This window comes from Gallinula chloropus (genome assembly GCF_964237585.1).
Source record: "Gallinula chloropus genome assembly, chromosome: 3".
Taxonomy (NCBI): Eukaryota; Metazoa; Chordata; class Aves; order Gruiformes; family Rallidae; genus Gallinula; species Gallinula chloropus.
In genome coordinates this window covers 66,634,274-66,659,580 of record NC_140087.1, presented here as the reverse complement: position 1 = coordinate 66,659,580, position 25,307 = coordinate 66,634,274, and the positions used below count along the sequence as shown (strand labels likewise).

At 39.2% G+C, this 25,307-nt stretch overlaps 1 protein-coding gene across 1 annotated transcript in view; it reads right to left on the bottom strand.

Annotated features, from left to right (window-relative positions):
• The window catches only part of MRPS5 (mitochondrial ribosomal protein S5), a 49,718-nt gene that overhangs the window by 16,620 nt on the left and 7,791 nt on the right, over positions 1-25,307 (bottom strand). The window contains exons 2-5 of the mRNA XM_084262272.1: positions 22,494-22,631; positions 14,302-14,427; positions 13,767-14,000; positions 8,895-8,929 (exon numbers count right to left, since the gene is read on the bottom strand). Of these exons, the coding sequence (XP_084118398.1) occupies positions 8,895-8,929; positions 13,767-14,000; positions 14,302-14,427; positions 22,494-22,631 (533 nt within the window). The remainder of the gene's footprint in view (positions 1-8,894; positions 8,930-13,766; positions 14,001-14,301; positions 14,428-22,493; positions 22,632-25,307) is intronic.

Genomic DNA, 25,307 nt, shown 5'->3' with positions numbered 1-25,307 from the left:
GCAGGCCTTACGTATTAATAGTTCTCACTTTGTAATGTTGATTGCACTACAAACTAAATACTATCACAACATAGGGTATCATGTAGTACTTTTTTTAACTGTGTTACCATGTTGATCATAGAATCATAGAATGGCATGGGTTGAAGGGACCCCAAGGATCACAGAGTTCCAACCCCCCTGCCACAGGCAGGGCCACCAACCTCCAGGCCTGGATCTACACAAGGTTGCCGAGGGCCCCATCCTACCTGGACTTGAACACTTCCAGGGATGGGGCATCCACCACCTCTCTGGTGGTGGAATCCATTTGGTACTAGAGTATCAACTGAATCAGTTCTCTAGTATCAACTGAATCCAACTCAATTTTTCCTCTGTTCTTCTCAACTAGAGAAGAACAGAGGAAAAATTCACCTGGGACTGTATAATATAAAAATGAAGCCTGATGGTTAAAGGATGGCATCAACTACAGCTGTACATTCATTTTAATTACCACTATTATTATATTACGTTAAACAACAGTAAATGCTACCACCAGTTCTATCCACAAAAACTCTTCTTATGAGCAAAACTGGAAATGTGCTTCTCCTGCTTTTGGCTGGGATAGAGTTAATTTTCTAAGAGTTGGCATAGTGCCATTTTTGGGATTTAGGATGGCAACACACTGACATTTTAGTTGTTGATAAGCAGTGCTTATACTAAGTCAAGGACTCTTCAGCTTCTCATGCCTTGCCAGTGAGAAGGCTGGGGGTGCACAAGAGGCCGTGAGAGGACCGGACAGCTGACCCCAACTGACCAAAAGCATACTCCATACCATATGGCACAGTGCTCTGCTTATAAACTGGGGGAAGCTGGGCAGCAGGTGGCAATCACTGCTCAGGGCTCCGCCGTGTATCAGCTGGTGTGTGGTAACAACTGTTTTTCATTTGCATGGCTTGTTTCTCTTGGGTTTTATTCCTCTCTTTGTTATTTTACTTTTCGTTACAATTTATTTTCATTATTATTGTTGCTGTTGTTATTAAATTTGACTTCAATTAATAAACTGTACTTATATCTCAACCCACAAGTTTTCTCGTTACTCTTCCAATTCTCTCTGCCACCCTGCCGTGGGGGAGTGAGCAAGCAGCTGCGTGGTGCTTAGTCACCATCTGGGGTTAAACCACAACACAGGGAAAGCAAAAGACAGGTAGTCCAAGTAATGCAATAATCTATAGGAAAGCCAGAAACAAACACAATATGCCCTCCCTGCTGCTGTCCCTTAACACTCACTCAAGCCACCTTTTTCTCTGACCACTTTAGCTCTAGTTTACATGAAAATCTGACCTTGGTTGTATTCTCCTCTACAAGCAGGGAAAAATAAAGCTAGCTGTTTGATTTGTATGTTATAAGAAAACACTTTAATAAGCAATCTCACTCTTTTAGCAAGGGAGCACAGCCTTTTTAGTAGCATAATCACAATAGAAAAGGGGTTCTGCATCTCTCTTCATAAGACAGACTTCTAAAAGCGGCTTTCAGTTTCTTGTTGCAAAGTACAATTTCCCAGAGCACATTATTTTCATCTCCTGTACTGTTGTGAAGATAATGGAAAATACATACAGAAATAGCATCATGTATGCCATCTATTTAAAATAAGAATGTTAAAAAAGTTCTGTTTATTTCAAAACTCCTACTCATTATCAGAAAATTACAGGACTCAATTATCTTGGGCTCACTGCTGGCTTTGCATACAGAAGTTTTTTGCTATTGCTGCTATTTTTCTGCAAAAACCACTTCATTGTGTCAGTTAACATCTGAGGCTAACTCATATAACTCATACAACACTAGAGCCCCAGCCTGCTTCTAAAAGCTTTTTTATTATTCAGATAGAATAAACCAGTGAAACAGATTTCTATATCATACAGAAGCACTGTATGGCAACTTATTTTGATGTTTAATCTAACGAACTTGATTGTAAATAATGCCAGCACTTTTAGTAAACACCTGCGGTAGCATCCAAACTGACAGCAGTGACATGTCACAGTAACAAAACAGCCCAGTTTCAGGGCTCATTAAGAAAGAATTTCTTTTATGAGCAATGCTCCTTCAACTTAGCTATCATTAACTTCCAACGCAGCCACAGTTAAAGGCTACGTGGTCCGGATGGGCTTTGTGACAGAGCCAAAGCCCACTCCACTACAGTGCCCAGTCCACTACAAAACCTCATTTACTCAAAGGAGCTTTAATAAGTTGTGTGGGTTTTCATAAACCCATCACAACAATCAACTGTGTGTATAGCTACTCCTGCCTGATCTAAGAGAAACTTAACCCCCCCCAAAGCAACAAACTAATAAAAAAATAAAAGCGGTTTTTCTGATACTTCAGCATCTCAAATGAAACCCCATGTGTGGTTTTAAACCTGAGAATAAGAAATTCCTTCTGCATGTTAAAGCTGTGTGGTGCAATTCAGGACATCTCAATCCTCATAGAAATGTTCATTTCTGTTGCATTTATCACTCTCAACATAATTCCTAAAATACTATTAAATGGGAACTTGGTATATAAATGGATCAGATGATCCACTTGCATATGATCAGATGATGACCAGCTTTTTTTTCCCAGTAATACCACCCTTTAAAAGTTATTTGGGGAAGTATAGACATATGCACATCAACATATGCAGTAAGATAGAGAAGCATGCAACCCTTTTATTGATACAACAAATTACCCCTGACTTTTAAGTGCAAGTTTGCAGCTCATTTTATTTTCTATCGTCTCTAGGCACCAAAGACAAATCTGACAAGAATATATTGAAGATACTTCAGAAAACAGAAAACATGATACAAAAATAACTTGTAAAGGTTTATAATTACATCTTTTTAGGTACACATGTCACACAGTGCATTAAATATGAACTATCAGTGAAGGTCAGATCCTTTGATAAATGTTATCTTAAGATTTAGACTGAATAAACTCTTTAATGGAAAAATATAACCCTCATTAAACTCACTTCAATTTGCGCACTTGTTCTTGTGCATACTAATGTCACTTCACCCATTCTGTTGAAGATTCTGAAAAGTCAAAGTTGATCTTAAATAGCAATTTAGTTTTAAAATAAATAGTAGTCATACCCAAAGAATAAAATAGCTTTGTCAAGGTAACAAAAGGGACTGCACGAACACTTATCTTACTCTAAGGTCTAACTGCTGGAATGCTACGAAATGGAAAAAAATTAAATAAATATGAGAACTTGGTTCAGGAAAAAAATTACTCAGGCAGCAAGGCAAAGAAAGGTTGATAAGAAGAGTTTAAAGACAAATGACAAAAAAAAAAAAGGAAAGAAAAAACTATTTGTCATGTGCAAGGATGTTGTCATCACCCGGAGCAGCAGATACTGGAAAGTGATTTTGCTCATCACCTTCACGGTCCCCACAAAGGAGCACTACCAACTCGCAGAGACATCTGCAGCAGGGTCTGCGTAATGCTGGTTCACAGCAAACAGAAGGAAGAAACATGAGCTCAGTGATGGTGGAGTTCCCTCAATTTAGTGGGAGAGGGGCCAGAAATGAGGAGAAGAAACATTTTTTAAACTCAGTTGGGACATTTCAACTTGCCCTTTGAAAGTTCCAAAAGGGCAGCATTGTTCTCAAATGCACCGGATACACAAGGCGACAGTTCAATTGCTGCAGATATATAGATACATACAGACTAGATGACAGACTACTCCCAGCTGCTGCCAGGGAGGAGAGCATTCCTCTCCTGTCACTTACACTGAGAACAGTACAGATCTACTTTCACCTCACAAAGGCGTCAGATGAAAACTCCTTAGAGGCTGAGTGCATATCTTTGAAGGTAAATCTGCTCTAACCTTACTTCACTCTGTGAGTAAAGCAATTATTAAAAAAAGAAATAATTATTTTACTTGTAACTAAAAGTGGACTGCACAGAGATGTCTACAGATTAAATGAAATGTACTTGAAAAGTCTTAAAAAATGGGAGGAAAGTGGGTTAGAAGATACAGATTTTGTCTCCCCACCTCCTCTTGACAGATTTATCTCCAATGACAGACCTCCCATATACTCCCAGATAATCCATTGCAGCATTCAGCTTCCCATTTGTAACTCATTCTTTGTCTAAATTTCCCTTGCTCATTATTTAAATCCACTGCTCCTTATCCTTATCACAGCAGACACTTAAAACAGCAGTACTCCTTTCTTCCACAGAGGATTTAAAAAATATATATAAACCAATTCGTGACTTTTAACTACCCAACCTGACATTACATTGTTTTTCATGTCTCAGAGGATATTCAAAACCACTGCAACAAGCAATGATTTTGATACATAGGATTAATCTAGAAGTCATTCAAGCTGCTGGATGCATTCCCAACAGCAAAATGCAGGAAGATAACGAAGAACAAAGAAACCCATTTGCTCTTTTATCAGGACAGGAGAAAACCCCTCAGATGCTTTCTGGAGTAGAGGTGTCAATCAACACAACTTCTGACTTGCCTATCTTTTAACTTTCAGACAAGGAGGTATTTTGAAGGGAAATGTTTCTCACAAACCCTCACTCCCAACTAAAGAGACTTAAAGTAACTAATTTTCCAATACTTTATGGCTGTAGACAGTTTAAGAGAAACAAATGCTGCTCTCAGTTGCACTTTGTTCTTACTCCTGCACCCTGTACACACTATTTATTAGCTACTCAAGGTCATTGAAAGGTATTTCATTTTAATTCTGGCAAAATATAACTTACCTACTCTGGCCACATATATTTCAGTTAAGACAATGGACATTGTCCTGGTCAGGATGGAGTTAACTTCTTTTGTAGCAGCGGATGGAATGCTGTGTTTGAGAGTTAAAATGAAAGCAGTGCTGATAACACCCTGATGTTTTTAGTTGTGCTCAAGCAGTCAAGGACTTTTCCAGTTCTTCATATTTCTCTATTAATGAGAAAGGAGGGGACGAAGCCAGGACAGGTGACCCAAACTGGCCAAAGAGCGTATTCCATGCCAATTATGTCATGCTCAGTATAAAGGGGGGCTGATGGGAGGAGGAGCAGGGGCAGCTCCAGGATTCGCAGTTCTTGGGGGACAGTCGGGTTCCGGGACGGCTCTGGGTGGCACAGCCTGAGTTGTGGGTTCGGTGAGAAACTGCATTGTGTATCAACAGCTTCGTATCTTTTTTGCTCTAAAGTCCTGTTAGCATTGTTATATTGTATCTTTCTGCTATTTTAGTAAACTATCCTTATCCCAACCCACAGGCTTCTGGTTTCTTGGTTTTGGGGTTGTTATTTGCCCCTTCCTTTTCCCTTCCCTTGCCTCAGCCTCCCCTTCTCCCCCTCCTCTTTTCCTTTAAAGAGCAGGCAGCTGCGTGGATCTCGGCTCTCAGCTGGGATAAAACCACGACAGACATACACTAGTTATCACATCAAATACAACATAAAAATTTTCAAATGTTGGGGAAAGTTAAGTTCTGAATAAAACATTTCAGCATGGAAACTATCTGTCACGTAAAGGGTAAGACTCTGATACGTGGCTGCGGAGGCCTTCCCATTGAGTCACGAGGTTCAGAAAGGACCCCCCCTTCCACCCTTTGCAGGTGCAATTCCAATGGTACCATCGCAAGGAATGGCAAAACAATTTCAAGCAAGAGGCAGCTGACCACCACTCCAAAGAAGGTGACACAATGACAGGGACGTGAGAGCTAAAAGCAAAAGGACAAAAAACTGGGTTTTGTTTCTACTTGCAGCTGATATTTTGTATTCTGTTTCTGCCCTTTATCCTAAACCTTTAAATAAGGCACGATGTATTATTATTAAAGTACATTATTTATTTCCCCAACATGAAGTATCTGCTTTTTTTTTCTCAAAAAAGACACTGATGGAAACTAGATACGGATGTAGCTTTAAGGTTGCATCCTGCATCCTACTCCTAAACCTATGCAGCCTTTTGTTGCAACAAACCCTGCAAAACAGGCAGATAAAGGGACTCTCTGCTCTATACGTTTGGTCCTGTTTGGGACTGGGAGATGGACATCTCTTTTTTCTCCAAACCAAGTTACTTAGGCAGAAGTTCTGATTTTATTGTCAAGGGGCTGGTTCAATTTTTTTCTGTCACAAAAAGGAAATGTTTGGCCTTGTTTCAAGAAAAATGCAGTAAGACATAAGGTCTGGCAAGAAAAACAATGTCTGGCATTTACAGCTTGCTTAGAGATATGCAGTACAGAAGAACGATGTGGTCTCAAATAGATTAAAATATGAACATGAGATTTTACTGTGACCACAATGCAAAATCTTGAGACATCGTAGCTATTTTCACGTTCATCCTACTAATTAAGAACATGTTATTCCTTGCTAGTTTTGTCAGAGGAAGGATTTAAAATGAATTTACATAAAGGAAAAAGCAGCTGTTCCAACAGTATATGACAGTGCATTGTAGTTGCCAGAGAGTTATCCCTTCCAAAAAGGGATCATCACCAAGTGAACTTTTGTAGTGGAACACAAGATGATATGCTGTGAGTAAAACTGAATAGAAATTCAAACACTTTTGAACAAATACCTTGTCTGGACACAGGTACAACATCATACTGGCTAAAAGTACAGGCAAGGTTTTTCACAGACCTGTTTGGTAAGTGAAACTGATACCTTGACCAAAGCCTGAAGGATTCCACTATGCCTCTGATGGCATTTCTGCTGCACTCACTTTATGCTTGCTAGAGCAACATTTAAACTTTTGGTAGGAGCAGATAGAAGACATAACAAACCTTGAGTTATTATGTAATGGAACAGAGTGTATGGCTACAGAAGATGGAACATCAAACCAAGGAGGAATGTGAGGGGCTTCAGATAAGAACACAACAAAGTACAGTATTTCACAGCCATGGTGGAAGGATGCTGATAATCTAGCAAGAAGATAGTCAAAACTACGTAACTGTAAGAGAAGAAACAAGCCACCTGGATTATTTCACACCGTGCAGGCTTCAAGGTGAAGTTCATGGAAAAGGACATTATCAAAGAATCACTAGGGACCACCAAAGGCCCTCACAGATGGCCCTCAGAGACTTCAAGGGCATATGTTATGAATATGTTATGAATATGCAAATATTCAGGAAATGAAATGAACATGGATATATTAGAATGATTTTGCTTTTGCTCTCACAAGTAAGGGTATGCACTTTTAGTTGGAGCTATCCCCGATGCATCTAGCGCTGCAATAAAGAATGTCTGCTTTCTAAAACGCCAAAATTGAATCTGGGGAGAGTTTCTTAACTGAATTCTCTGGTAACAACACTAGTAACGACAAGAACAAAGTGATAAACAGTCATCTCTATCCATTTAAGGCTCCATAAGAACTCAATGGACAGTCACTTTATTTTACAGCAACAGAACGTTACATCCTTATTAAGCTAAGAGACCTGACGTGCATCTATCACAGAATATGTACTGACTCAGAATAATACTGTGGCTCTCAGATCGTGATTAGAAATGAGGGAAGACTCTTTTTCAAAGCAGCAGCTAGACTAGTAAAGGTAATAAAGCAATTAAGTATTAATTGGTCATAACCAATAGAGGTTCATGAGGGGAAAGTCCTATTTAAGTTTCCTTTTATGACAAGGTCACCCATCTAGTTGACCAAAGGAAGCCAGTAGATGTGGAGATTTTGTATTCAGCAAGGCTTTTGATATTGCCTCTTACTGTATCCTTCTGCACAGTATCTCCAGCATACAGCTAAACAAGTCCATAATACAATGGGAGAAAAATTGGCTGACGGGTTGGGCTCAAGGAGTGAGACCAAACGCGGTTATATCAGGCTGGCGGCCAGTCACCAGTGGAGCTCCCCAGGGCTCAATTTTAGGGCCAGTGCTCTTCAATGTTTTTATATATGATCTGCATGCAGCTGTTGAATGCACATTAAGTAAGTTTGCTGATGATACTAAACTAGGAGGAGCTGTGGACTTCCTCAAGAGTATAAAGGCCTTACAGAAAGATCTGGATAGACTGCAGAGCTGGGCATTAGCTAACTATGTGACATCTAATAAAAGCAAGTGATGGATTCTGCACTTCGAATGGGGTAATCCCAGTTATACATACAAATTGTGGGTTAAGAGGCTGAAGAACAGCCCCACATAAAGAGATCTGGGAGTCTGGGTTGATGACAAGTTGATTATGAGCTGACAGCATCTCCTGGCAGTCAAAAGTTCATAAGATAAGCACGTGTGAGTCAACCTTATTACATACAGATGAAGACAGCAAAATTTACAGCATATCTATCTTATTTACTAAAGAAAAGATACAAGGAATATATCAGAACACAGACATCTTTTGTCAGTTACTATTTTTGATTGCCAGATAGTTTTAAAGTGAGATGATGCAATCCAGTATGCTTAGAAATAATGGTAGAAACAAGACTTCCATTAGCCCAGCCATAGCCATCATCTGTCAGTAAGCACAAAGTGGGTATAAAACTATGAATGGGAAATTTTGCCAGAATATTACTCCCAAGAAGATACAACTATCATTAGTTATAACATCTAGGAAAATATTTTATTACTTGAGAGACACACAGAATGCAATCTTCATTCCACACTTTCTCTGCTCTGTGCTGCCTGCTTCTGTCTGAGAAATAACCCTAACACTTTACTAGGTTCTTTATTATGGTTGTATGTGAACTGTGAAACCTTTCCCTGCAGGCATCTGTCCTTTCAAAGATGTTCGAAACCACCTTTGAACTAGAGACTGTTTGCTCAACAGTGGAGACCCCAACAAAAAGAATGACAGATTACCTCATGCAGTTGAAACAGAACACCAGACCAATTACTACTGCTCTAAGTCTTATTTAGCAAAGACTGGTTAAGTAATTCAAGCTGAATATAAAATAGTGAAGATTATTTAAAGTCCTTGAAAAAATTTATAATGCTTACCTCAATGACTCTTGTTTCAAAGTCCTCATAAGTTTCTGTTGGGAGAAAAACAGGGTATTACATTACCTTCTACTGTTAGCTATCAGCACAGGTCCCTCTAGGTAGTATAATTTCGAAAGGACACAATTTTTATGTAACTGCAATTTATAAATTAATCTCGGCAAGAAGTAAAAAAGGTAAGTATAATTTGAACAAACATATCCAAAGTAAGCTTTATTTGTTGCTTCCATTTAATAAGGCCTTGACTCCATTAATTCAGAATAAGGTCAATGAAAAAACATCATATAGCTCTTATTTAACACTTAGGGTTTTTTTTACTTCTTCAGTAAAATCAACATAAGCGAAGAAAACTAGCTTAACAAATATACAGTTAAAATGAAAATTTCCAGAAAGTGTAATACTACTTGTGTTATAATTACAACACAACTCCTGTTATAATTAATAGATGACAACTGTTAAATAGATTCATTGTGCTCCATTATGGATCTCAACCTCCAAGGGCAATCAATAATTCGTCTTTTTAAGTACCACACATGCAGGGAAGCAAGATGGCAAGTCTTCCAAGACTGCCCAACCTAAATAACCTGAGTAGCACAGAGGAAGAAAACCATTTTTTTTTAAATGGTAAAGCAAGACACACACATTTAACTGCTTTGGTTGAGAATCACAGAGAAAGTGAAGTTGACTGATAGAAAAAATGAGACATCCTCGGAATCTGCTGCATATTTTGATCAGAATCTAAGCTATAGAACCTTTCCAAATTAAATCTGAAACTTTCTTTCAGAAATCACTGCTACTCATCATTGAATTGAAGAATTTTTTTTTTAAATTATGTCTGATATTCTTCCTAATTCCTTCCAACTGCAGAAATGCTATGAAAAATAACTATCCACAGCGTGCTATGAAAACAAAATATTTTGGGGTTTTGCTGGCTGGCAGTGTAAACTGCATTCTTCCCTAAATACTGCTCTAAAACTGTAAATGAACCTCAGATTTTATATACACTAAGCAAAGGCTGCAAATGGTTTAAAAAAAAAAGTAAACCACCAAATCTGTCACTTCCATCATGGCCATACCATTATCCAATATGGTTCAGAATATTCTGAAATTTGTATTAGAGAATCAAAAGGGTTTCAAAGAAATTGTCTTTCTTGACATATATTTCTCTCTGTGTGTGTGTAGGATAAAACAAACCAATAAACCAATACATAGCTACTTCAAATAATCAAGAAATCACAAAGCTAGGCTTTTATTTTTCTCTTTCAATTACAGATACTGCCTGAAAAAATGACTTTGTAATCAAAGAAAATTACAGCATAATTTATTTTGTCTAGTAACAGTTAAGCTGTTGCCTCTCTGTCACATCCGTGTTCAAGTCTTATAATCACAATGGTAATGAAACACCAAACACAGAGCTCTGCTGAGGAGAACGTTACGTATCAGCTCTAAGTGGCACATGTATCATTTTCACAGCACAGAAAGTTTTTGCTTTGTCATCAGAGCGGGCCTCAAAGAACTAAGATGTTTCTGAAATGTCTTTCAACATCGTGGAGGAGGAGGGAGCAAGAGTACTGGAGAGCTCTGGGCATGACATGGGTATCTACATGTACCACCTCCAAAGACAGCAAGTCAAACGAGCACCAGACCATGCAAACAGCATGCCAGTCAGATCTTGTCCACAGGCCTTCACCCTGACACCCGCTGGAAGAAAAGTCAGCAAGCAATTCCCTTAGGCTTGGCTTCCAGCAGTCCTGCTGGCATTTCTTCAAATCCACTTTACAGAAGATGGCAAAAATGCTGCAAATCACAGATACTGTCAAAAAGATCCTTTGAGTTTCTGCATCAAAGCCTAACAACCACAAAAACATCTGAATATAAATTGCAAATATATTTATTTCCTTTAATGCAATTGAGAGCAGATGTATAATTGATCTGTATTTTAATAGAGATATATTTTCCTCAAACATCATCCTATTATCAGCTTGGTTGTGCAAAATAACCCTACTGACTTTGAAGACAATGGGGTAAAATGCACCATCTTGGTATAAGAAGCAGAATATATAAGGGATCCTTCCAGCCTCCTACTTTTCCAATTTATCTCATAAACAAGAACATTTCTGTATCACATAGACACCAGCATCAATTAGAGCATTTAATACTTTTTTATTTCTTTTTTATTTGGTTCAGTCACAGTGAGGTTCTGAAGAAAGGTTTGGGAGCTGAGAAGAGTATCACGGTGAAGAACTGGGGACTCATTCCTCCGCCAAACATTGCTTTATCACTTACACATAACATCCAAGATGATAATAAACGTGATCACCTCAGTACAATTTAGAGATCTGTTAAAGTCTAGAAGTAGACTTCTAGCTCACTGTCAAGGGTAAGAATGCCAACAGGCACTCTGTTCCCTCTCTGAAGCCTCTTCACTTGCAAACAACCATAAACTTGGAAGAAAATAAAATGTATTTCCAATTGAAAAATAGCATTCTTTCTCTACTCACAGCTAGCACAAGTAAAGTTGCAGTGGAAGACCCCCCTGAAAGAATGAAGCATATACTATTACAGAGTGCCTCCAATTTTTATTTTTTAATATACTGGACAATTCCAATCAAATTCGTCTGATGTTGGTGGCTAACAACACTGAGGTTCCTGTACCTGTTTTCATTGGAAAACATGAATGTTGCTGAAAGGAAGCTGCAGCATATGCTCAACCTCACTTGATTACTAAAGAATCTGATACCAGCCCTAGAAAGGGCTGAACTGCTGAATCTCAATCAGAGCTCATACTTGCTTAGACGTGCCACAGTATCAGGACAAAAGGCTTCATTGAGTTTGGCGGTTTCAAGTCTATTCTTCCTACCACCTTGACAGAGGTTTGCTCACAGCCAATGTCCCAGTTCCCCTGCAAAACCATGAATTCTCTGATAAAAAAATGCTGAAAGAACTACGGGGACCTGAAAACCCCCAGATTTTTTAACAGATTAAAAAGAATTTGCTGTATGCTAATTAGAAACTGCTTTTTCTCAAGTACATATATATACATATATAATACAAGCTGACAGCTTCATTTTCCTATTTTGACTGTAGAATCCTTCCTCTCTTTGGCAGACCTTGCTTCCACAGGGCCAACTTTAATGCAACTAATCAAGAGCAACAGGACTGGCCAAAAGCAGAACCCAGGAAAACAGCGGAAGGTAATGCATACTGTTTGCAAGAGCTGCCATTTCTTTTATTGGAACAAACTACTTGAAAATACATTTCAATTTAAAAATAACATATTCGTTGTGTTTGAAGTATGGAACTAGAACTGCGAAATTTTCTCAACTTTTTCTAAATTCCACTGCTGACTTATAGGCAATTTGGAACAATTCATTAATACATAAAATCTTATACTTTTCAGTTGTAAGATTCAGTGACATGCTGTCAAGTTCATTGCCATGTCACTGCCTTCCATGGAATATTTGCTTGCAAGGTAACAAAATAGAATTCAGGGAAGTAAATACAGGAAATCTTTCATTTGTATACTGCAGTATTATGCTGATGTTAAAATTGAATGGCTCTTAAAATTGAAGACAACCAAAAACATCCTCAAAGAAAATTCAGAAGGTAACTATGAGGGAAACAACATATCTACAACAGAAAAGCCTGAAAATCATCTATAGCAGTTACAGAATGGAAAACCTGGTAAGGGCATGAATAGTAGAGAGCAACAACGGCAGGAGTTTCTAAAGCAGAAAGCTGCACAATTCCCAGAGCAACTTCAACCTACACAGACAAAGGCATTAGATCTCACTAGCAAGACAATGCTCTCACTATCTTATGGATTGGTTCAAAGCACATTTGAATTTTTAATAAATGTCCTACAGAAGGTAAGCAGACAATATTCACAGACAGAAAGAAATTAATAAACAAAGCACCAGGCAGACTGAGAAGCAAAAGATAGATGGAAGATGAAGCAACGATAGAATAGTGATTCCATTCATATAATTCCCCATTTATATTGACTTGCTGCAATGCATGTTTCAAGATCAAAGCTTGCACTGGGAGAATATATTCCTGGACAAAGAGAGCTCTGAAAAAATGGACAAGCTTAACTGTTAGAATGATGGCAACAAGCTTGAAACAACAGTGCTAGGAAAAAAAATATCACCTTCTTTCTTAGGTCATCTGACTATAAAAGCCTACAGAACAATGACAATAAACACACAAGCATCATTAACTGTTCCAGAAGAAAGACTCAGCTGAATATGAGTAACAGCTCATTTTCATATTTACTTAGCCAAAAAGGATTAGGCTTTGCTGAGTAACAGCATTGTAAAAAAAAAAGTCTCCTCTCCACTTATAGGACCTCTATCTTCTCTGATATTTAACTAGGCAGCAAATAAATAAACAAGTAACTTTAGTAGCTACATTCAAACTACATCAACTCCAACCATACTTCATTATTTGAACTAGAAAAGTAAGCTTGGCTTATCCCACAGGTTCCTTTAAGAAACTATATTAAAAAAGGCTATTAATTCACACACAAGACAACTAATGTTGAACACTTGAACAGAGAAAAGTATTTCCACAGTTCAAGACTCCTGTAACAGTCTACAACATAATACAGTACTCTGAAATACAATATAGCATCGTACAGTCCATAACATAAACAATAGTCTAACAGCTATACTAAAGAAAGAAGTGATTTAACAAATTCCTTTTGTATTAACACAACTTGTTCCATGATCTAGCTGACCTGCTTCATGTATGGTCATAAGAAAGAAATACAATGATAAATTTTCAATGACAGGAAAAGTCTGGATTTCACTTTCTCGGAGCCCGTTATCAGAAAATGTAAGAAAGACTAAGACAGATACTCAGTTTTCTTACCTCCATTAGGACCTGGGTCAGGAGGATCCAGAATGACACCTCCCCAACAACTTCCACTCCATCCGCCCTCTCTCTTAACCTTTATTTTTCTTTTCTTCTCCCATGTATCTCTCTGCTGAACAATTTCGGACTGAATTCTCTCCCGTTCTTCCTTTTTCCTTTGGGTAACTTCCTGGACTCTCCCACTTTGTACCACAGGAGCATTAAGACCAGGCCAGAGTAAACCAGAGCGTCCTTAAGAAGAACGGAGAAAAATTACAGTTTACGCCAAATGAGGACTGAAACTCCACACACCAGAAAAATGCAATAAAATGGAAGACTCTCCCATATTTCAATTGCATTTTATGATACAAAATTAATATTTTAAAACCAAGAATAACATTAAACAATCATATCAGGGTTTTTTTTAGAAGACAAGAATATCTCAAGTACATCTGACACCACAGAAATTAACATGTTGTCAATATATTAAGTCAAGAAACAGTACACACAAAATGGCCAAGACATGTCTTCAGACCCTTATCTGTGATTCTACCTTCACCGATCTCCTGGCCTCTGTTGAGATTCTTCCTTAGTTTTTTCTTCCTTCTCTTTCCTCTTCCTTTCTTAACTCCCACACCAGTCTCTGCCAAAGCCCCTTTCCACAGCTCATCAGCTGTCACTGAAATAAGAAAAGCTTTTGTTATGGAATATACAAGTACAGCTTATACCAGAAATTTAAGCTGACCTCAATAAATAAATAGATATGTTAACCCTTTCTTGATCTTTGCAGGGATTTAAACCGTAGGATTATTGCCATATGTACTACCTATACATTTCTCTAGTGCAGAGATGTGCCTCCACTCCTGATGACTGTAACCAGATAGACACAAAGCCAGACAGCTGTGTGGTTTTTGAAAGGCTTTTTCAAAATTCATTTGAAGGCAAACATTCCTAACTAGCAACCAGTAATGAATGAATTCCCAGGTCATTAAAAGAAAATAATTCATTACTAAGCAGTAATACCCATAAGAACGTATCCGAGGACAAATAACAATGACGGTCAACTTGAATCACTCCAAAAAGTACCTTAAAAAGCCACAAAACACAAGAAGTTAACCAACAACATACACCTGCTGCTGTTCTCATATTCTGACAAAATGCAAGGTCCCCCTTACTGGCTTTTTAAATGCAAAGGGATGCAAGGAGGAAGGAACATAAGACACTTCAAACAGCCTCATCACAGAGCTCAGGCTTTGGTCAGGTCCCACGCTCAGTAGCTGTGTCCAGGGCATTCACTGCCTTAAGAGGTTTCACACAGCATATGAGAGAATGACTTAGGAAGCACGGATTTGGTAGTTCAAACTACTGTTTGCTCCATCGATAGAACTATAGGATATCCTTGGATAAAAACAAACTACACCAAAATGAAAGCAATAATGATGTAAAGAAGACACCACAGGCAATATTTCATCCTGTTAGTCCAGACAAGAAGGTTATCACCACAGAATACAGAAACGTCACCACTGGTATATTGCAGATTAATACCATTAGGCATTTCACCCAGGGGCAATGCTACAACGGCAGCTTAAGTCTCATCTTCTCTGATTACAAACTGATTTTATTTACTGTTTATTTAAGCCCGACAAAAACTTCAGTAAGTGCTTTTAACCCCAGGAATTAAAATAACTATGCTGAAATCACCAGTTTCCCAAGTGCAGTTACACTTGTAAGATTAATACAAGTGAGAGATCTTGTCCCACGGACTGGCAAATGCACTGGAACTGAGAAAGCTCTGCTATGTTGACAACAAGGTGAGGGACAGGAGCTGTGCTGGATTTCCAGAGCCACCACTACATGCCCAGCTTTACTTTTGTATTGAGGAAGTTTCTATGTGGTATTGAGGGCATTGTCCAAACGCCTCTTGACAACATGCTTTAACTTGGTCAGTGCTGATGGACTAGATGATCATTCTGGGTCCCTTCTAAATGAAATAGTCCATTCTGCCTATCTTTTCAGTCAAAAATCCTTTTCAAAGTGTGATGCATAACAGTGATTCCTTTTTGAGAAGTATAATCCTGAATCAAATAATCAAAGCTCAGTATGTTGGAAAGCAAGCATACAAAGGACACACAATGCTACAAGTCCAGGAACTACAAAATAGTATTTCCTCAAGACAGGCAATGACACAGAAAGTCACCACACACTCAAATAGCATACCACATGAACAGTTTAACAAGCCAAAATACGTAATAGAAATTCGAGCTGTATTACAGAGAACTACAAACGCCCTGGTATTGCACATAACAGCAACATTTATCACATTTACCTCTTATATGCTGTTGTCCTGGGCTCAGCTAGGACAGGGCTAATTTTCACCAGAAGCTGGGAGGGGACATAGCCAGGACAGGTGACCCAAACTAACCAAAGAGGGTATTATTCCATACCATATGATGTCATGCTCAGTGTAAAAAGGGGCTAGTCAGGGGGAGGTGGCATGGCTCCAGAAGGTGTCTGGCTTTGTGACGGTTCTCCAGCATACGGTCTGAGTTGTATGGTTGTTGGTGAGAAACTGGTGTATCACTAGTTTTGTATATTCTGTTTAAGTCCTGTTCTTGTTATTTCCCTCTGTCTTTGCTGTCCCAGTAAACTGTCCCTATCCCAACCCTGCATTAAAGTCCAGTATAGAAAAATACTGTTGTTAAGCAGGTAGTGCATGGTGCAGCTTTCCATGTTCTAAAGTGGAGTACAAGACTGTTGCATGAGTTGAAAGGATGATGATCACAGAATCACAGAATCACAGAATTATCAAGGTTGGAAAAGACCTAAAAGATCATCCAGTCCAACCATTCACCTATTACTACTAGCTCCCACTAAACCATGTCCCTCAATACAACATCCAGTCTTTCCTTGAACACACCCAGGGTCGGTGACTCCACCACCTCCCTGGGCAGTGCATTCCAGTGCCTGACTACCCTTTCAGAGAAGTAGTGCTTCCTAATGTCCAGCCTGAATCTCCCCTGGCGCAGCTTGATACCATTCCCTCTAGTTCTGTCACTGTCTACACGGGAGAAGAGGCTGACCCCCAGCTCACTACAACCTCCCTTCAGGAAGTTATAGAGAGCTATAAGGTCTCCCCTGAGCCTCCTCTTCTCCAGGCTGAACAATCCCAGCTCCCTCAGCCGCTCCTCGTAAGGCCTGTGTTCCAGACCCCTCACCAGCTTAGTAGCCCTCCTCTGAATGCGTTCCAGGGCCTCAATGTCTTTCCTGTAGTGAGGGGCCCAAAACTGAACACAGTACTTGAGATGCGGCCTCACAAGTGTTGAGTACAGGGGGACAATTACCTCCCTGTTCCTACTAGTAACAATTATGTCAGCTTCTTAGCTTATTCAGAAAACATTGCATAACTAGCTATTTCTTTTTCTGATATTCCTGCTAGCCTGGAAACATAGAATTACAGCAAAGGTATTTCTTTGCAATGTTATTTTTCAGCTGGAACAGTTCCTCAACATACTGCAGTTTGAGTGGCCTCATGAAGGGTCCTAACAGCTACAAATGAAGCTGCAGAGGGCCAGCGCTGAACAGTTGAGAGACAAGGACAGGGAGCTCTTGAGCTGGTAATGCATTCAAAACACTCACAGCACTTTAAGCTGTATTCCAAAGATCTGTACAATAGACTCATTTAATCTCAAGAGAAAAAAGTAGCAAAAATCACAGAGTAGGGAGATTTTGTACCACAGGAGACCAGTCAATGTCAACAGATCCAGTGAGATGAGGTCAGACTGAGTCAAGTTTTGGCCTCAAGCACTGCAGAAATTCTGACAAAATTAGAACCAGTGGAAAACGTCACTTTTGGTAGAAAAGGGCAGTTCATCTAATCAGTATATAATAATATCATCATGTGTTTGGAAAGCAGCTGAACTTAATGAAACACATCAGAAGCCTGCGGGCTATGGAGCTGAGCATGCTTTGTAAGATGGCAGATGTCACACTGATTTTAAGACAATGTGACAAAAATGGAATACAGAGAGGATAGGCTGCAGTCAAGAAGATTACAATGGTGAAGACATTGCTTAAAACAGACAACAAAGCAACAAAGAAAATGTAAATCTGACCACAGGAAAGGTCAATCTGACTTGGCAGCAAAGCACCAAGATGATTGGAGAATATATACATAGGCGGGAGAAAGGTCTTGCAGAAGAGGAAGTAACCCCAAACAGAAACAAGGATCACTGTACTGCTCTTCACATTTGCAGAAATGCTCCAAGACTAAGCCAGTACAGTAGGTATACAGTCTCTTAGTGATTTGTGGCCCTACCTTTATTTTGCCTCTGTAAAATGGAAGGCCGCATGGAGCTAAAACAGACCCAGTCATAAAAGCCACCTCGTATTTCTAGTTGGTTACTGAACAGCACATAGGAGAAAAACTGGGAAAAAATTTGGATTTTATGATCTCTCCAAAAAAGAAAACCACAACCCTGTCTTATCAGAACTAACTAGTCTACACGAGTCCTAAACATTAGGCTTTCCTTATAAAATGACAGCCTCCTTCAGACACCCAGCCAGCCACCCTTTGGTAGAACCAACTAATGCATAAACTCCCTAGTTCTGGTGAAGCACACCATTAAATGAATCCTCAGTCACATGCCAGGCTGCTGTATCACTGTAAAATTGCAATTGCTGTACTTTAAACTGCATGTTGCTGATGATCTCAGAAAACTGATCACTCTAACACCGTCCTTGTATGTTATATACATTTTCATTATGGGAAATAATAAAAAATCACAATTAATTTTCTTTTTTTTTAGGAAACAGTGTTTTACATTGCATCCATCTACAAAATGTCGCACTAAGTTGCCTTTATGTGTTGCATTTGGTACTTTGGGTTCCATTCACAACTTCCACGCTATACAAAGGGCTTTTTCATAGCTTCAGGACTACTACACAATCACCAGATGCCCAGAATAAATTACTGTGAAGCAAGACAAATATGCCAGTTTGGGTAAAAAAGATATTTAAAAAATGAGAGAACACAGACCAACACTGCACACTGAACACAGCAGCCATCAGAAATCCTCACCATAGAAGCAATGCTTCTTTTCTTCCAACAGGTTGCAGGTGGCATTTCAACTGTGCATCTCTACTGTAAAGCTTTTGCAACTGTATATTCAAGATGTAGTTGTTCATGGTATTTCAACGGGACATTGATTCCACAAGTGCACAATTCAAGACATTCAAGGATCACTCACCATATTGAAGATGCACTTAAGAGACAGCATCGGCTCCAGTGCTACAGCATCTAAACAAGAATGATGTTCTCTGGATGTGCACAGCGCACTGTCATGGGGGGAAATGTTCTGCCTGGGCTTCTGAAGCACTTCTCCTAGACACAGTAATCTTAAGAGCAGTCTTTAACTTCTGAGACTGATCTTAAGCTTACTAGATGCAAAGACAGACTGAAAAATTCACTATGATTTGCAGTCTTAAGCATCTGTGTGGTTTATCTTCCACTGGTTTCTTCACTCCTTGTATAACCAACCATAGCCTCCTGAAACTTCAAGTTTTGACTACGTAATTAGTCAAAAACCTCAGACCATTTCTGATCATCATTTTACAAGGAGACAAAGCAACACATGGACAGCATAAAACATAAAGGACAAGCTGAAACAAAGGCATTGAAACAATGTTTAAAATTACTCAAAGAATTATCAGAGAACAACAACAATAAAAAAAAAAAAATTAAAGGAGTCCCGAAGAACTCAATCCACCCTCCCCACTGGACCTAAATTGTTAAGTCACTAAATCTGAAGTAATGAAAATATTTGGTTGTTTCTATGCTAATGTCACCCTATACATTTATGTGAAATCCAAGTCCTCATCTTCAATACCGTAGGAGGAGTGAAATACACCAGAATCACATATTCACAGAAAAATTTACATTATAAGGGACTTCAGGAGGCCCTTGATCTAATCCCACACTCAAAGCACAGCCAACCTCAAAGTTAAATTCAACTTCAAGATTATGCGAGGATGTCCAGGGACTTGCTCAGTCATATTTTGAATACCTGCAGTAATAGAAATTCCACAACCTCTCCAGTCCTTCAACTACCCAGATGTCAGCTGGAAATACAATATAATGGCAGGGAAACAGTCTAGGAGGTTCTTAAGAGTGTGTGAAAGATTACTTCCTGACACAGCTCATCAGTGAGCCTACCAGGGGATGTGCCTCACTTGACCTGTTGTTTACAAATGGAGAAGGACTGGTGGAAGATGTAGAGGTCTGACGCCATCTTGGACTCAGAGACATTGAAAAAATCGATAGTTTTCAATTCATGGTGAAATAAGGAGGGGAGTCAGCAAGACCACTACCATGGACTTCAGAGGGCAGTGTGGGGTGGTAAGGGTGACAGAGCACTGGAACAAGGCGGCCCAGGGGGAATGTGGAGTCTCCTTCTCTGGAAATATTCAAGACCAATCTGGACGCCAATCTGTGTGACCTGTCCTAGGGAACATGCTTTGGCATGGGGGTTGTACTCGATGATCTCTGGAGGAGGTGCCTTCCAGCCCCTACAATTCTGTGATTCTGTGAATTCTGCGGATGTGTGGACAAGGAGATGGACTGAAAACTGGCTGAATGCCAGGGCTCAGAGTGTTGTGGTAAGCAGCACAGTCTAGTTGAAGGCCTGTAGCCAGTCCTGTGCCCCAGGGGTCAATCCTGGGTCTGGTTTTATTCAACATATTCATCAATGACCTATATGCGGGGACCTCAGCAAAGTGGCTGATGACACTATGCTGAGGAGTGGCTGATACACCAGAAGGCTGTGCAGCCATTCAGCAAGACCTGAACAGCCTAAAGAATTGGGTGAAGAGGAACAAAATTAAATTCAACAAGGGCAAGTGTAGGGTTCTGAACCTATGGAGCAGTACATGTTAGGTGCTGATCTGCTGGGAAACATCTCTGTGGAGAAGGACTTGGGAGAGCGGTCGTGCAGATATTATCTGCAAATACCATGTGTACTGAGACACACTGAAAGAGGATGCAAGACTTCAGAAGAAGCTATTTTTTTAGACATGATCTGAAAACAACCCAGACCCTTCTACATCTCTAAATAAGTATGGGAAATTGTTAAGAAAATAGAAAATGAACTGTCTCCCACAGTAGGGACGGTGAAAATGGGAAAGGAGGGAGGGACAGAAGCTAAGCCTGGTATAATAATCACTTAATTGCAAACTCACTGGTCGCTGGTCAGGAACAAACCCCCGTGTACGTTTCTGTTCAGAGTTGCAAGAGACAGCTGAGTAAGGGTCAGACTGCCTAGGAAAACTGCAATTCCTCCAATTCAAATGAATTCCTTCTACTTAGGTGAGTTAAACTGGTTTTAATAGATAGGCTGAAGGTACGGACGACCCTACTAACAAAAGCATGTTAGTATTTTTTCTGAGTGTCATGGAAGAGAAGTAAACCTTCACTAATGAGATAGAAAAGTACAGTCACTTTTCCCTGTCACAAAGGACTGTCATTTGGCTGACATTTCACTGGGGAATTGTTTCACATAAAATGGTCATATCTGCATTTTTAATGTTACCACTTCTGAAGCAACTGCACTGCTAGAGGATATGAGTGATTTATACTACTAATATCTACTTCATTTGAGTTTTGAACACTTCATTTTTGACTTCTGTAAGAAAAACTGTGTATACTTTGAACTATAAAACCTTCAGTTTTCCAAATCTGATGGCTACTGTCTCTGCTGAATACATGAAGAAGGTACATTTAAATTCTTCCAAATTGCTACATCTAATTAAGTTTGCCTACATATAACTTGTTTAAAATGTTATTAATTCAAACAATGGCGATGCCATCACAAGCAACATTTTTAATTCAGTCATGTAACAACAGAGATGGCAACATTCCTGGTAAAACAGGCCTCATGTAGACTTTGTGAATATGAACATAAGCATGATTAAGGAAACACCTAAACTACAAATAGTAATCACACTGCAATCACTTGCAGTGCTATACTTCAAATTTAAGATAAACAAAATGACAACAGTGCTTAGCATCTTACATATTTTATCTTGTGACTGCTTCAATGCCTAAGAAAAAGGTCTAAATTACTTTCTCCTGCAGCTGGCACCCTTAGAAAACCTTTACCACGCAGAGCCTCTGGTTTGCACTGCAGCCTTCTGCAGGTCTCTTGAGGCCTCTCCACCCTCAGTTGTCTGAAATCAGTCAGTGGTCAAAATTTACTGGATAAGATGAACAGGCAGCATGGCTGCTTCAACCCCATTTGAGATTATGTTCTTACTGTTCCTCCCACTCCGGCATAGGAGAAGGAGCTGCAAAATGGTGTAGTGGCCCCTCAGCTATCTCAGTTCCCAGTCCCAAGCATGAAATTAAACAGTCATCGTTTCTGAATTATGTTAAGTGTGTGTGTAATTCCTGTCAGGACTGGAGGAAAAAAACTGCAGCTGGCCAGACAGTTACCAGGACATTACCAACAATTCTTGTTTAACAAATTACTGCATTTTAGTTATTTTATTTTTGAGACAGAATAGCTTGAAGACCGAGCCTGTGGCTCAAAAATAATTTTTTCAACAGCTGTAGTTGCAGCTATAATCTCAGGAGATATGTAACTACAGTAGATAAAAAAAATTACTATACATAGATTTTCATTATTATCTCTCCAAAGCAAAGTTTTCTTTCTTCCTCCTGTTTACTACAGATATTAATAACCCCAGACTTACATGTATTGAAGAAACTGCTTTGTCTGCGTTGCTCGACTGTCACATCCCAGGGGGTAGAGATGGAACACCGTGTCTGGAAAGCCCATGACAGGCTAGAATACGAACAGTAACTCCCTTTCACTGGCACAGAAGCAAAGCCTGAGAACGAAGATAGAAAGGTGTTTACATATAGGACATCTTCTACTTTTAAAACATCATTTTCTGCATCAGAAGAAAAAACAGTAATATTTATTCATACAGCTTAGTTTCTAAAGGGAATCAAACTTGAAGCTTCTGTCTTGAACTACAAAGCAAGCTGCAGCAAGGTGGGGAAATATTGCAATAGAAAAGACCACAAAGAAGGCTAGGAGGCTTATAACATATTGTGATAAAAGAGTGTGAATGCACCCTCAGAAACATTGTCCTAGCAGCAAGATGCACAATAATGTTGGGTAGTTGGCCACTGAACATAGAAGTAGACATGGCACCAAGTCTGTCACAGTTCAAAGCATGTATGGATGACCACTCTCAATTATAGGGGTGATTTAGTGAAGAGCAGGGGGTGGACTCTGTGATACTTCCGGGTCCTTCCCAACTTCAGATCTTCAGAGCCTGAGAGAGAGCTGGGATTGTCTAGCCTGGAGAACAGCAGGCTCGGGACAGATCTTACCTATGCTTATAAATATCTGAAAAAAGGGTATAAAGAACATCGATCTGGGCTCTTCTTGTTGGTGCCCAGTGATAGAGATAATGGACATAAATTTAAAATCACAAAATTCCACATGAACATGAGAAAACTTGTTTTTTAAACTCTCAACTGAACATTGTCCAGGGCAACCTACTCTAGTTGACTCTGCTCTGAGCAGGGAAGGTGAACTAGACAATCTCCAGAGGTTTCCAGCCTTAACTATTCTGTGATCTCTGGAACGGATTACTTCCATATAGCACAGATGATGGTGCATTTTCTGCCAGGTGGTTTAGCTAATCCAGAAAGGTTGCTAACTTATTAGCCAATGGGAGCATGTTATAAGTGCTCAGGCACTTACCTACAACAATGAAAGGAAGATATACTTTAATTTATTGACCAACATGGAGAGGTGGTTCTCCAGAAGTAAAAAATCTGTATTTTTCTAACTTACACAATCAATAAATCCAAAATCAAAAGCAGCCTAGAAACAAAACCAGCAAAAAATAGGAACAGAAGATTCTTAATTGAATCACAGAGAACACAAAACATATTGCTGAGTCATAGTATGAGAGATGTATAATATGAATTACATAGACACATGAAGTCCATAAACTCACAGAATTTTTTAACTGTACTGTGTTTTTAATATACATTTAATGGCAAACTGTTAGTCTACAGAAGTAAATTAGCAGTTTACCTGAAAGCAAGTTTCACAAAAAATACATGCACTAATCTATTTTACTGAATAGCATCCAGTTAAAGAAGTTGTACTTTTAAAAATAACATGATGTATCTACAGCTAATTTAGATGTATAGTTTCCCTTGCTTTAATTACCTACCCTGTAAATAGCTTCAAAATAACTTGCAAAATCTAATGCCATCTTCTTCACGTGCTTACAAATTTTGTTGTTCCTCAAACATGACTTGACGTGGCACATTATTCCCCACTTCACAACCTTCCTGTTGGTTTGTTAATAATCTTTTCATACATGAGTACATCTAGTGATTATTTCCTTGAACAAGCTTGTTCAGCTTGAAGAACAGAAGTCTCTGGGGGGACCTTATAGCAGCCTTCCAATACCTAAAAGGTGCCTATAAGGAAGCTGAGTAAGAACTGGGGGGTTGGACCTCTAAAGGTCCCTTCCAATCTTACACATTGTATGATTCTATAATGTAAAGACTTAATAACTCCTTGTTTTTCTAACACTTTCTTGAGAAAAATGAGGAGAAGAAGAAAAAGAAATCTGGACATTTATGAGCAAATGCATTGGTCTGGGCTACTATCCCAAGTAGCTCAGTATTCCACCTCCAGTACATACTATAAACAGCTGTGTGGGTTACAGTAAAAAGTGAGCAAATATGTACAATATTGTCCTTCTTTGCAATTTTTTATTTTATGATTTCACTACAGGCGATTTTGGTACAATCATCTTGTATCCACGACTCTCCTTGTGTACATACCTACTACTCACATCAACACTGTATTTCAGCCTGTCTTCTATTACCTCCATGGCCAGTTGTCACATTGGAAGAGAAGGTCCAATCGAATCCACATGTGAGCTATCTGAGTTCTCTTTATACCTCCCCAGAGAACCTTTTTGAGGAGACCCAGCTTACTCAGCTATTCTGTGGTATTTCTATGGTATTTCTGGTGACCCTTCTCCCCTTGTGTCAGTCTTGTCAGTTGTGAGTTAGTCTTTTGGATATGAAGGGATTTAGAACTTCATCACTTTATCCACACTGTAATTCATTTGCCATTTTATCGCCCACTCGCTCAATCTTAAGTCACTCTTGAGTCTTATTTTCTTCAAAAAACTCAGTACCATCACAAACATTAATTAACTGTCTGCTCAACCTCTCTTCCAGTGACTTCATGAACATCAACAGCATGTTTATGGAACTGCATTGGTGATCTCCCCCTGAAAAAAAAGGATCCAACAAACTACCTTTCAGCAAATTATCTAAACACACCATATCCTACACTCATATGCCACATCTTCTGAACTTCTTAACAGTCTGTGGTGAGGGACTCTGCTAAAAGCTATTTGGAAGTCAAGTATGCAGTGCATTAACTATATCAGTATTACCACAGAATCACAGAATCACTAGGTTGGAAAAGACTTTCGAGATCATCGAGTTCAATCGTA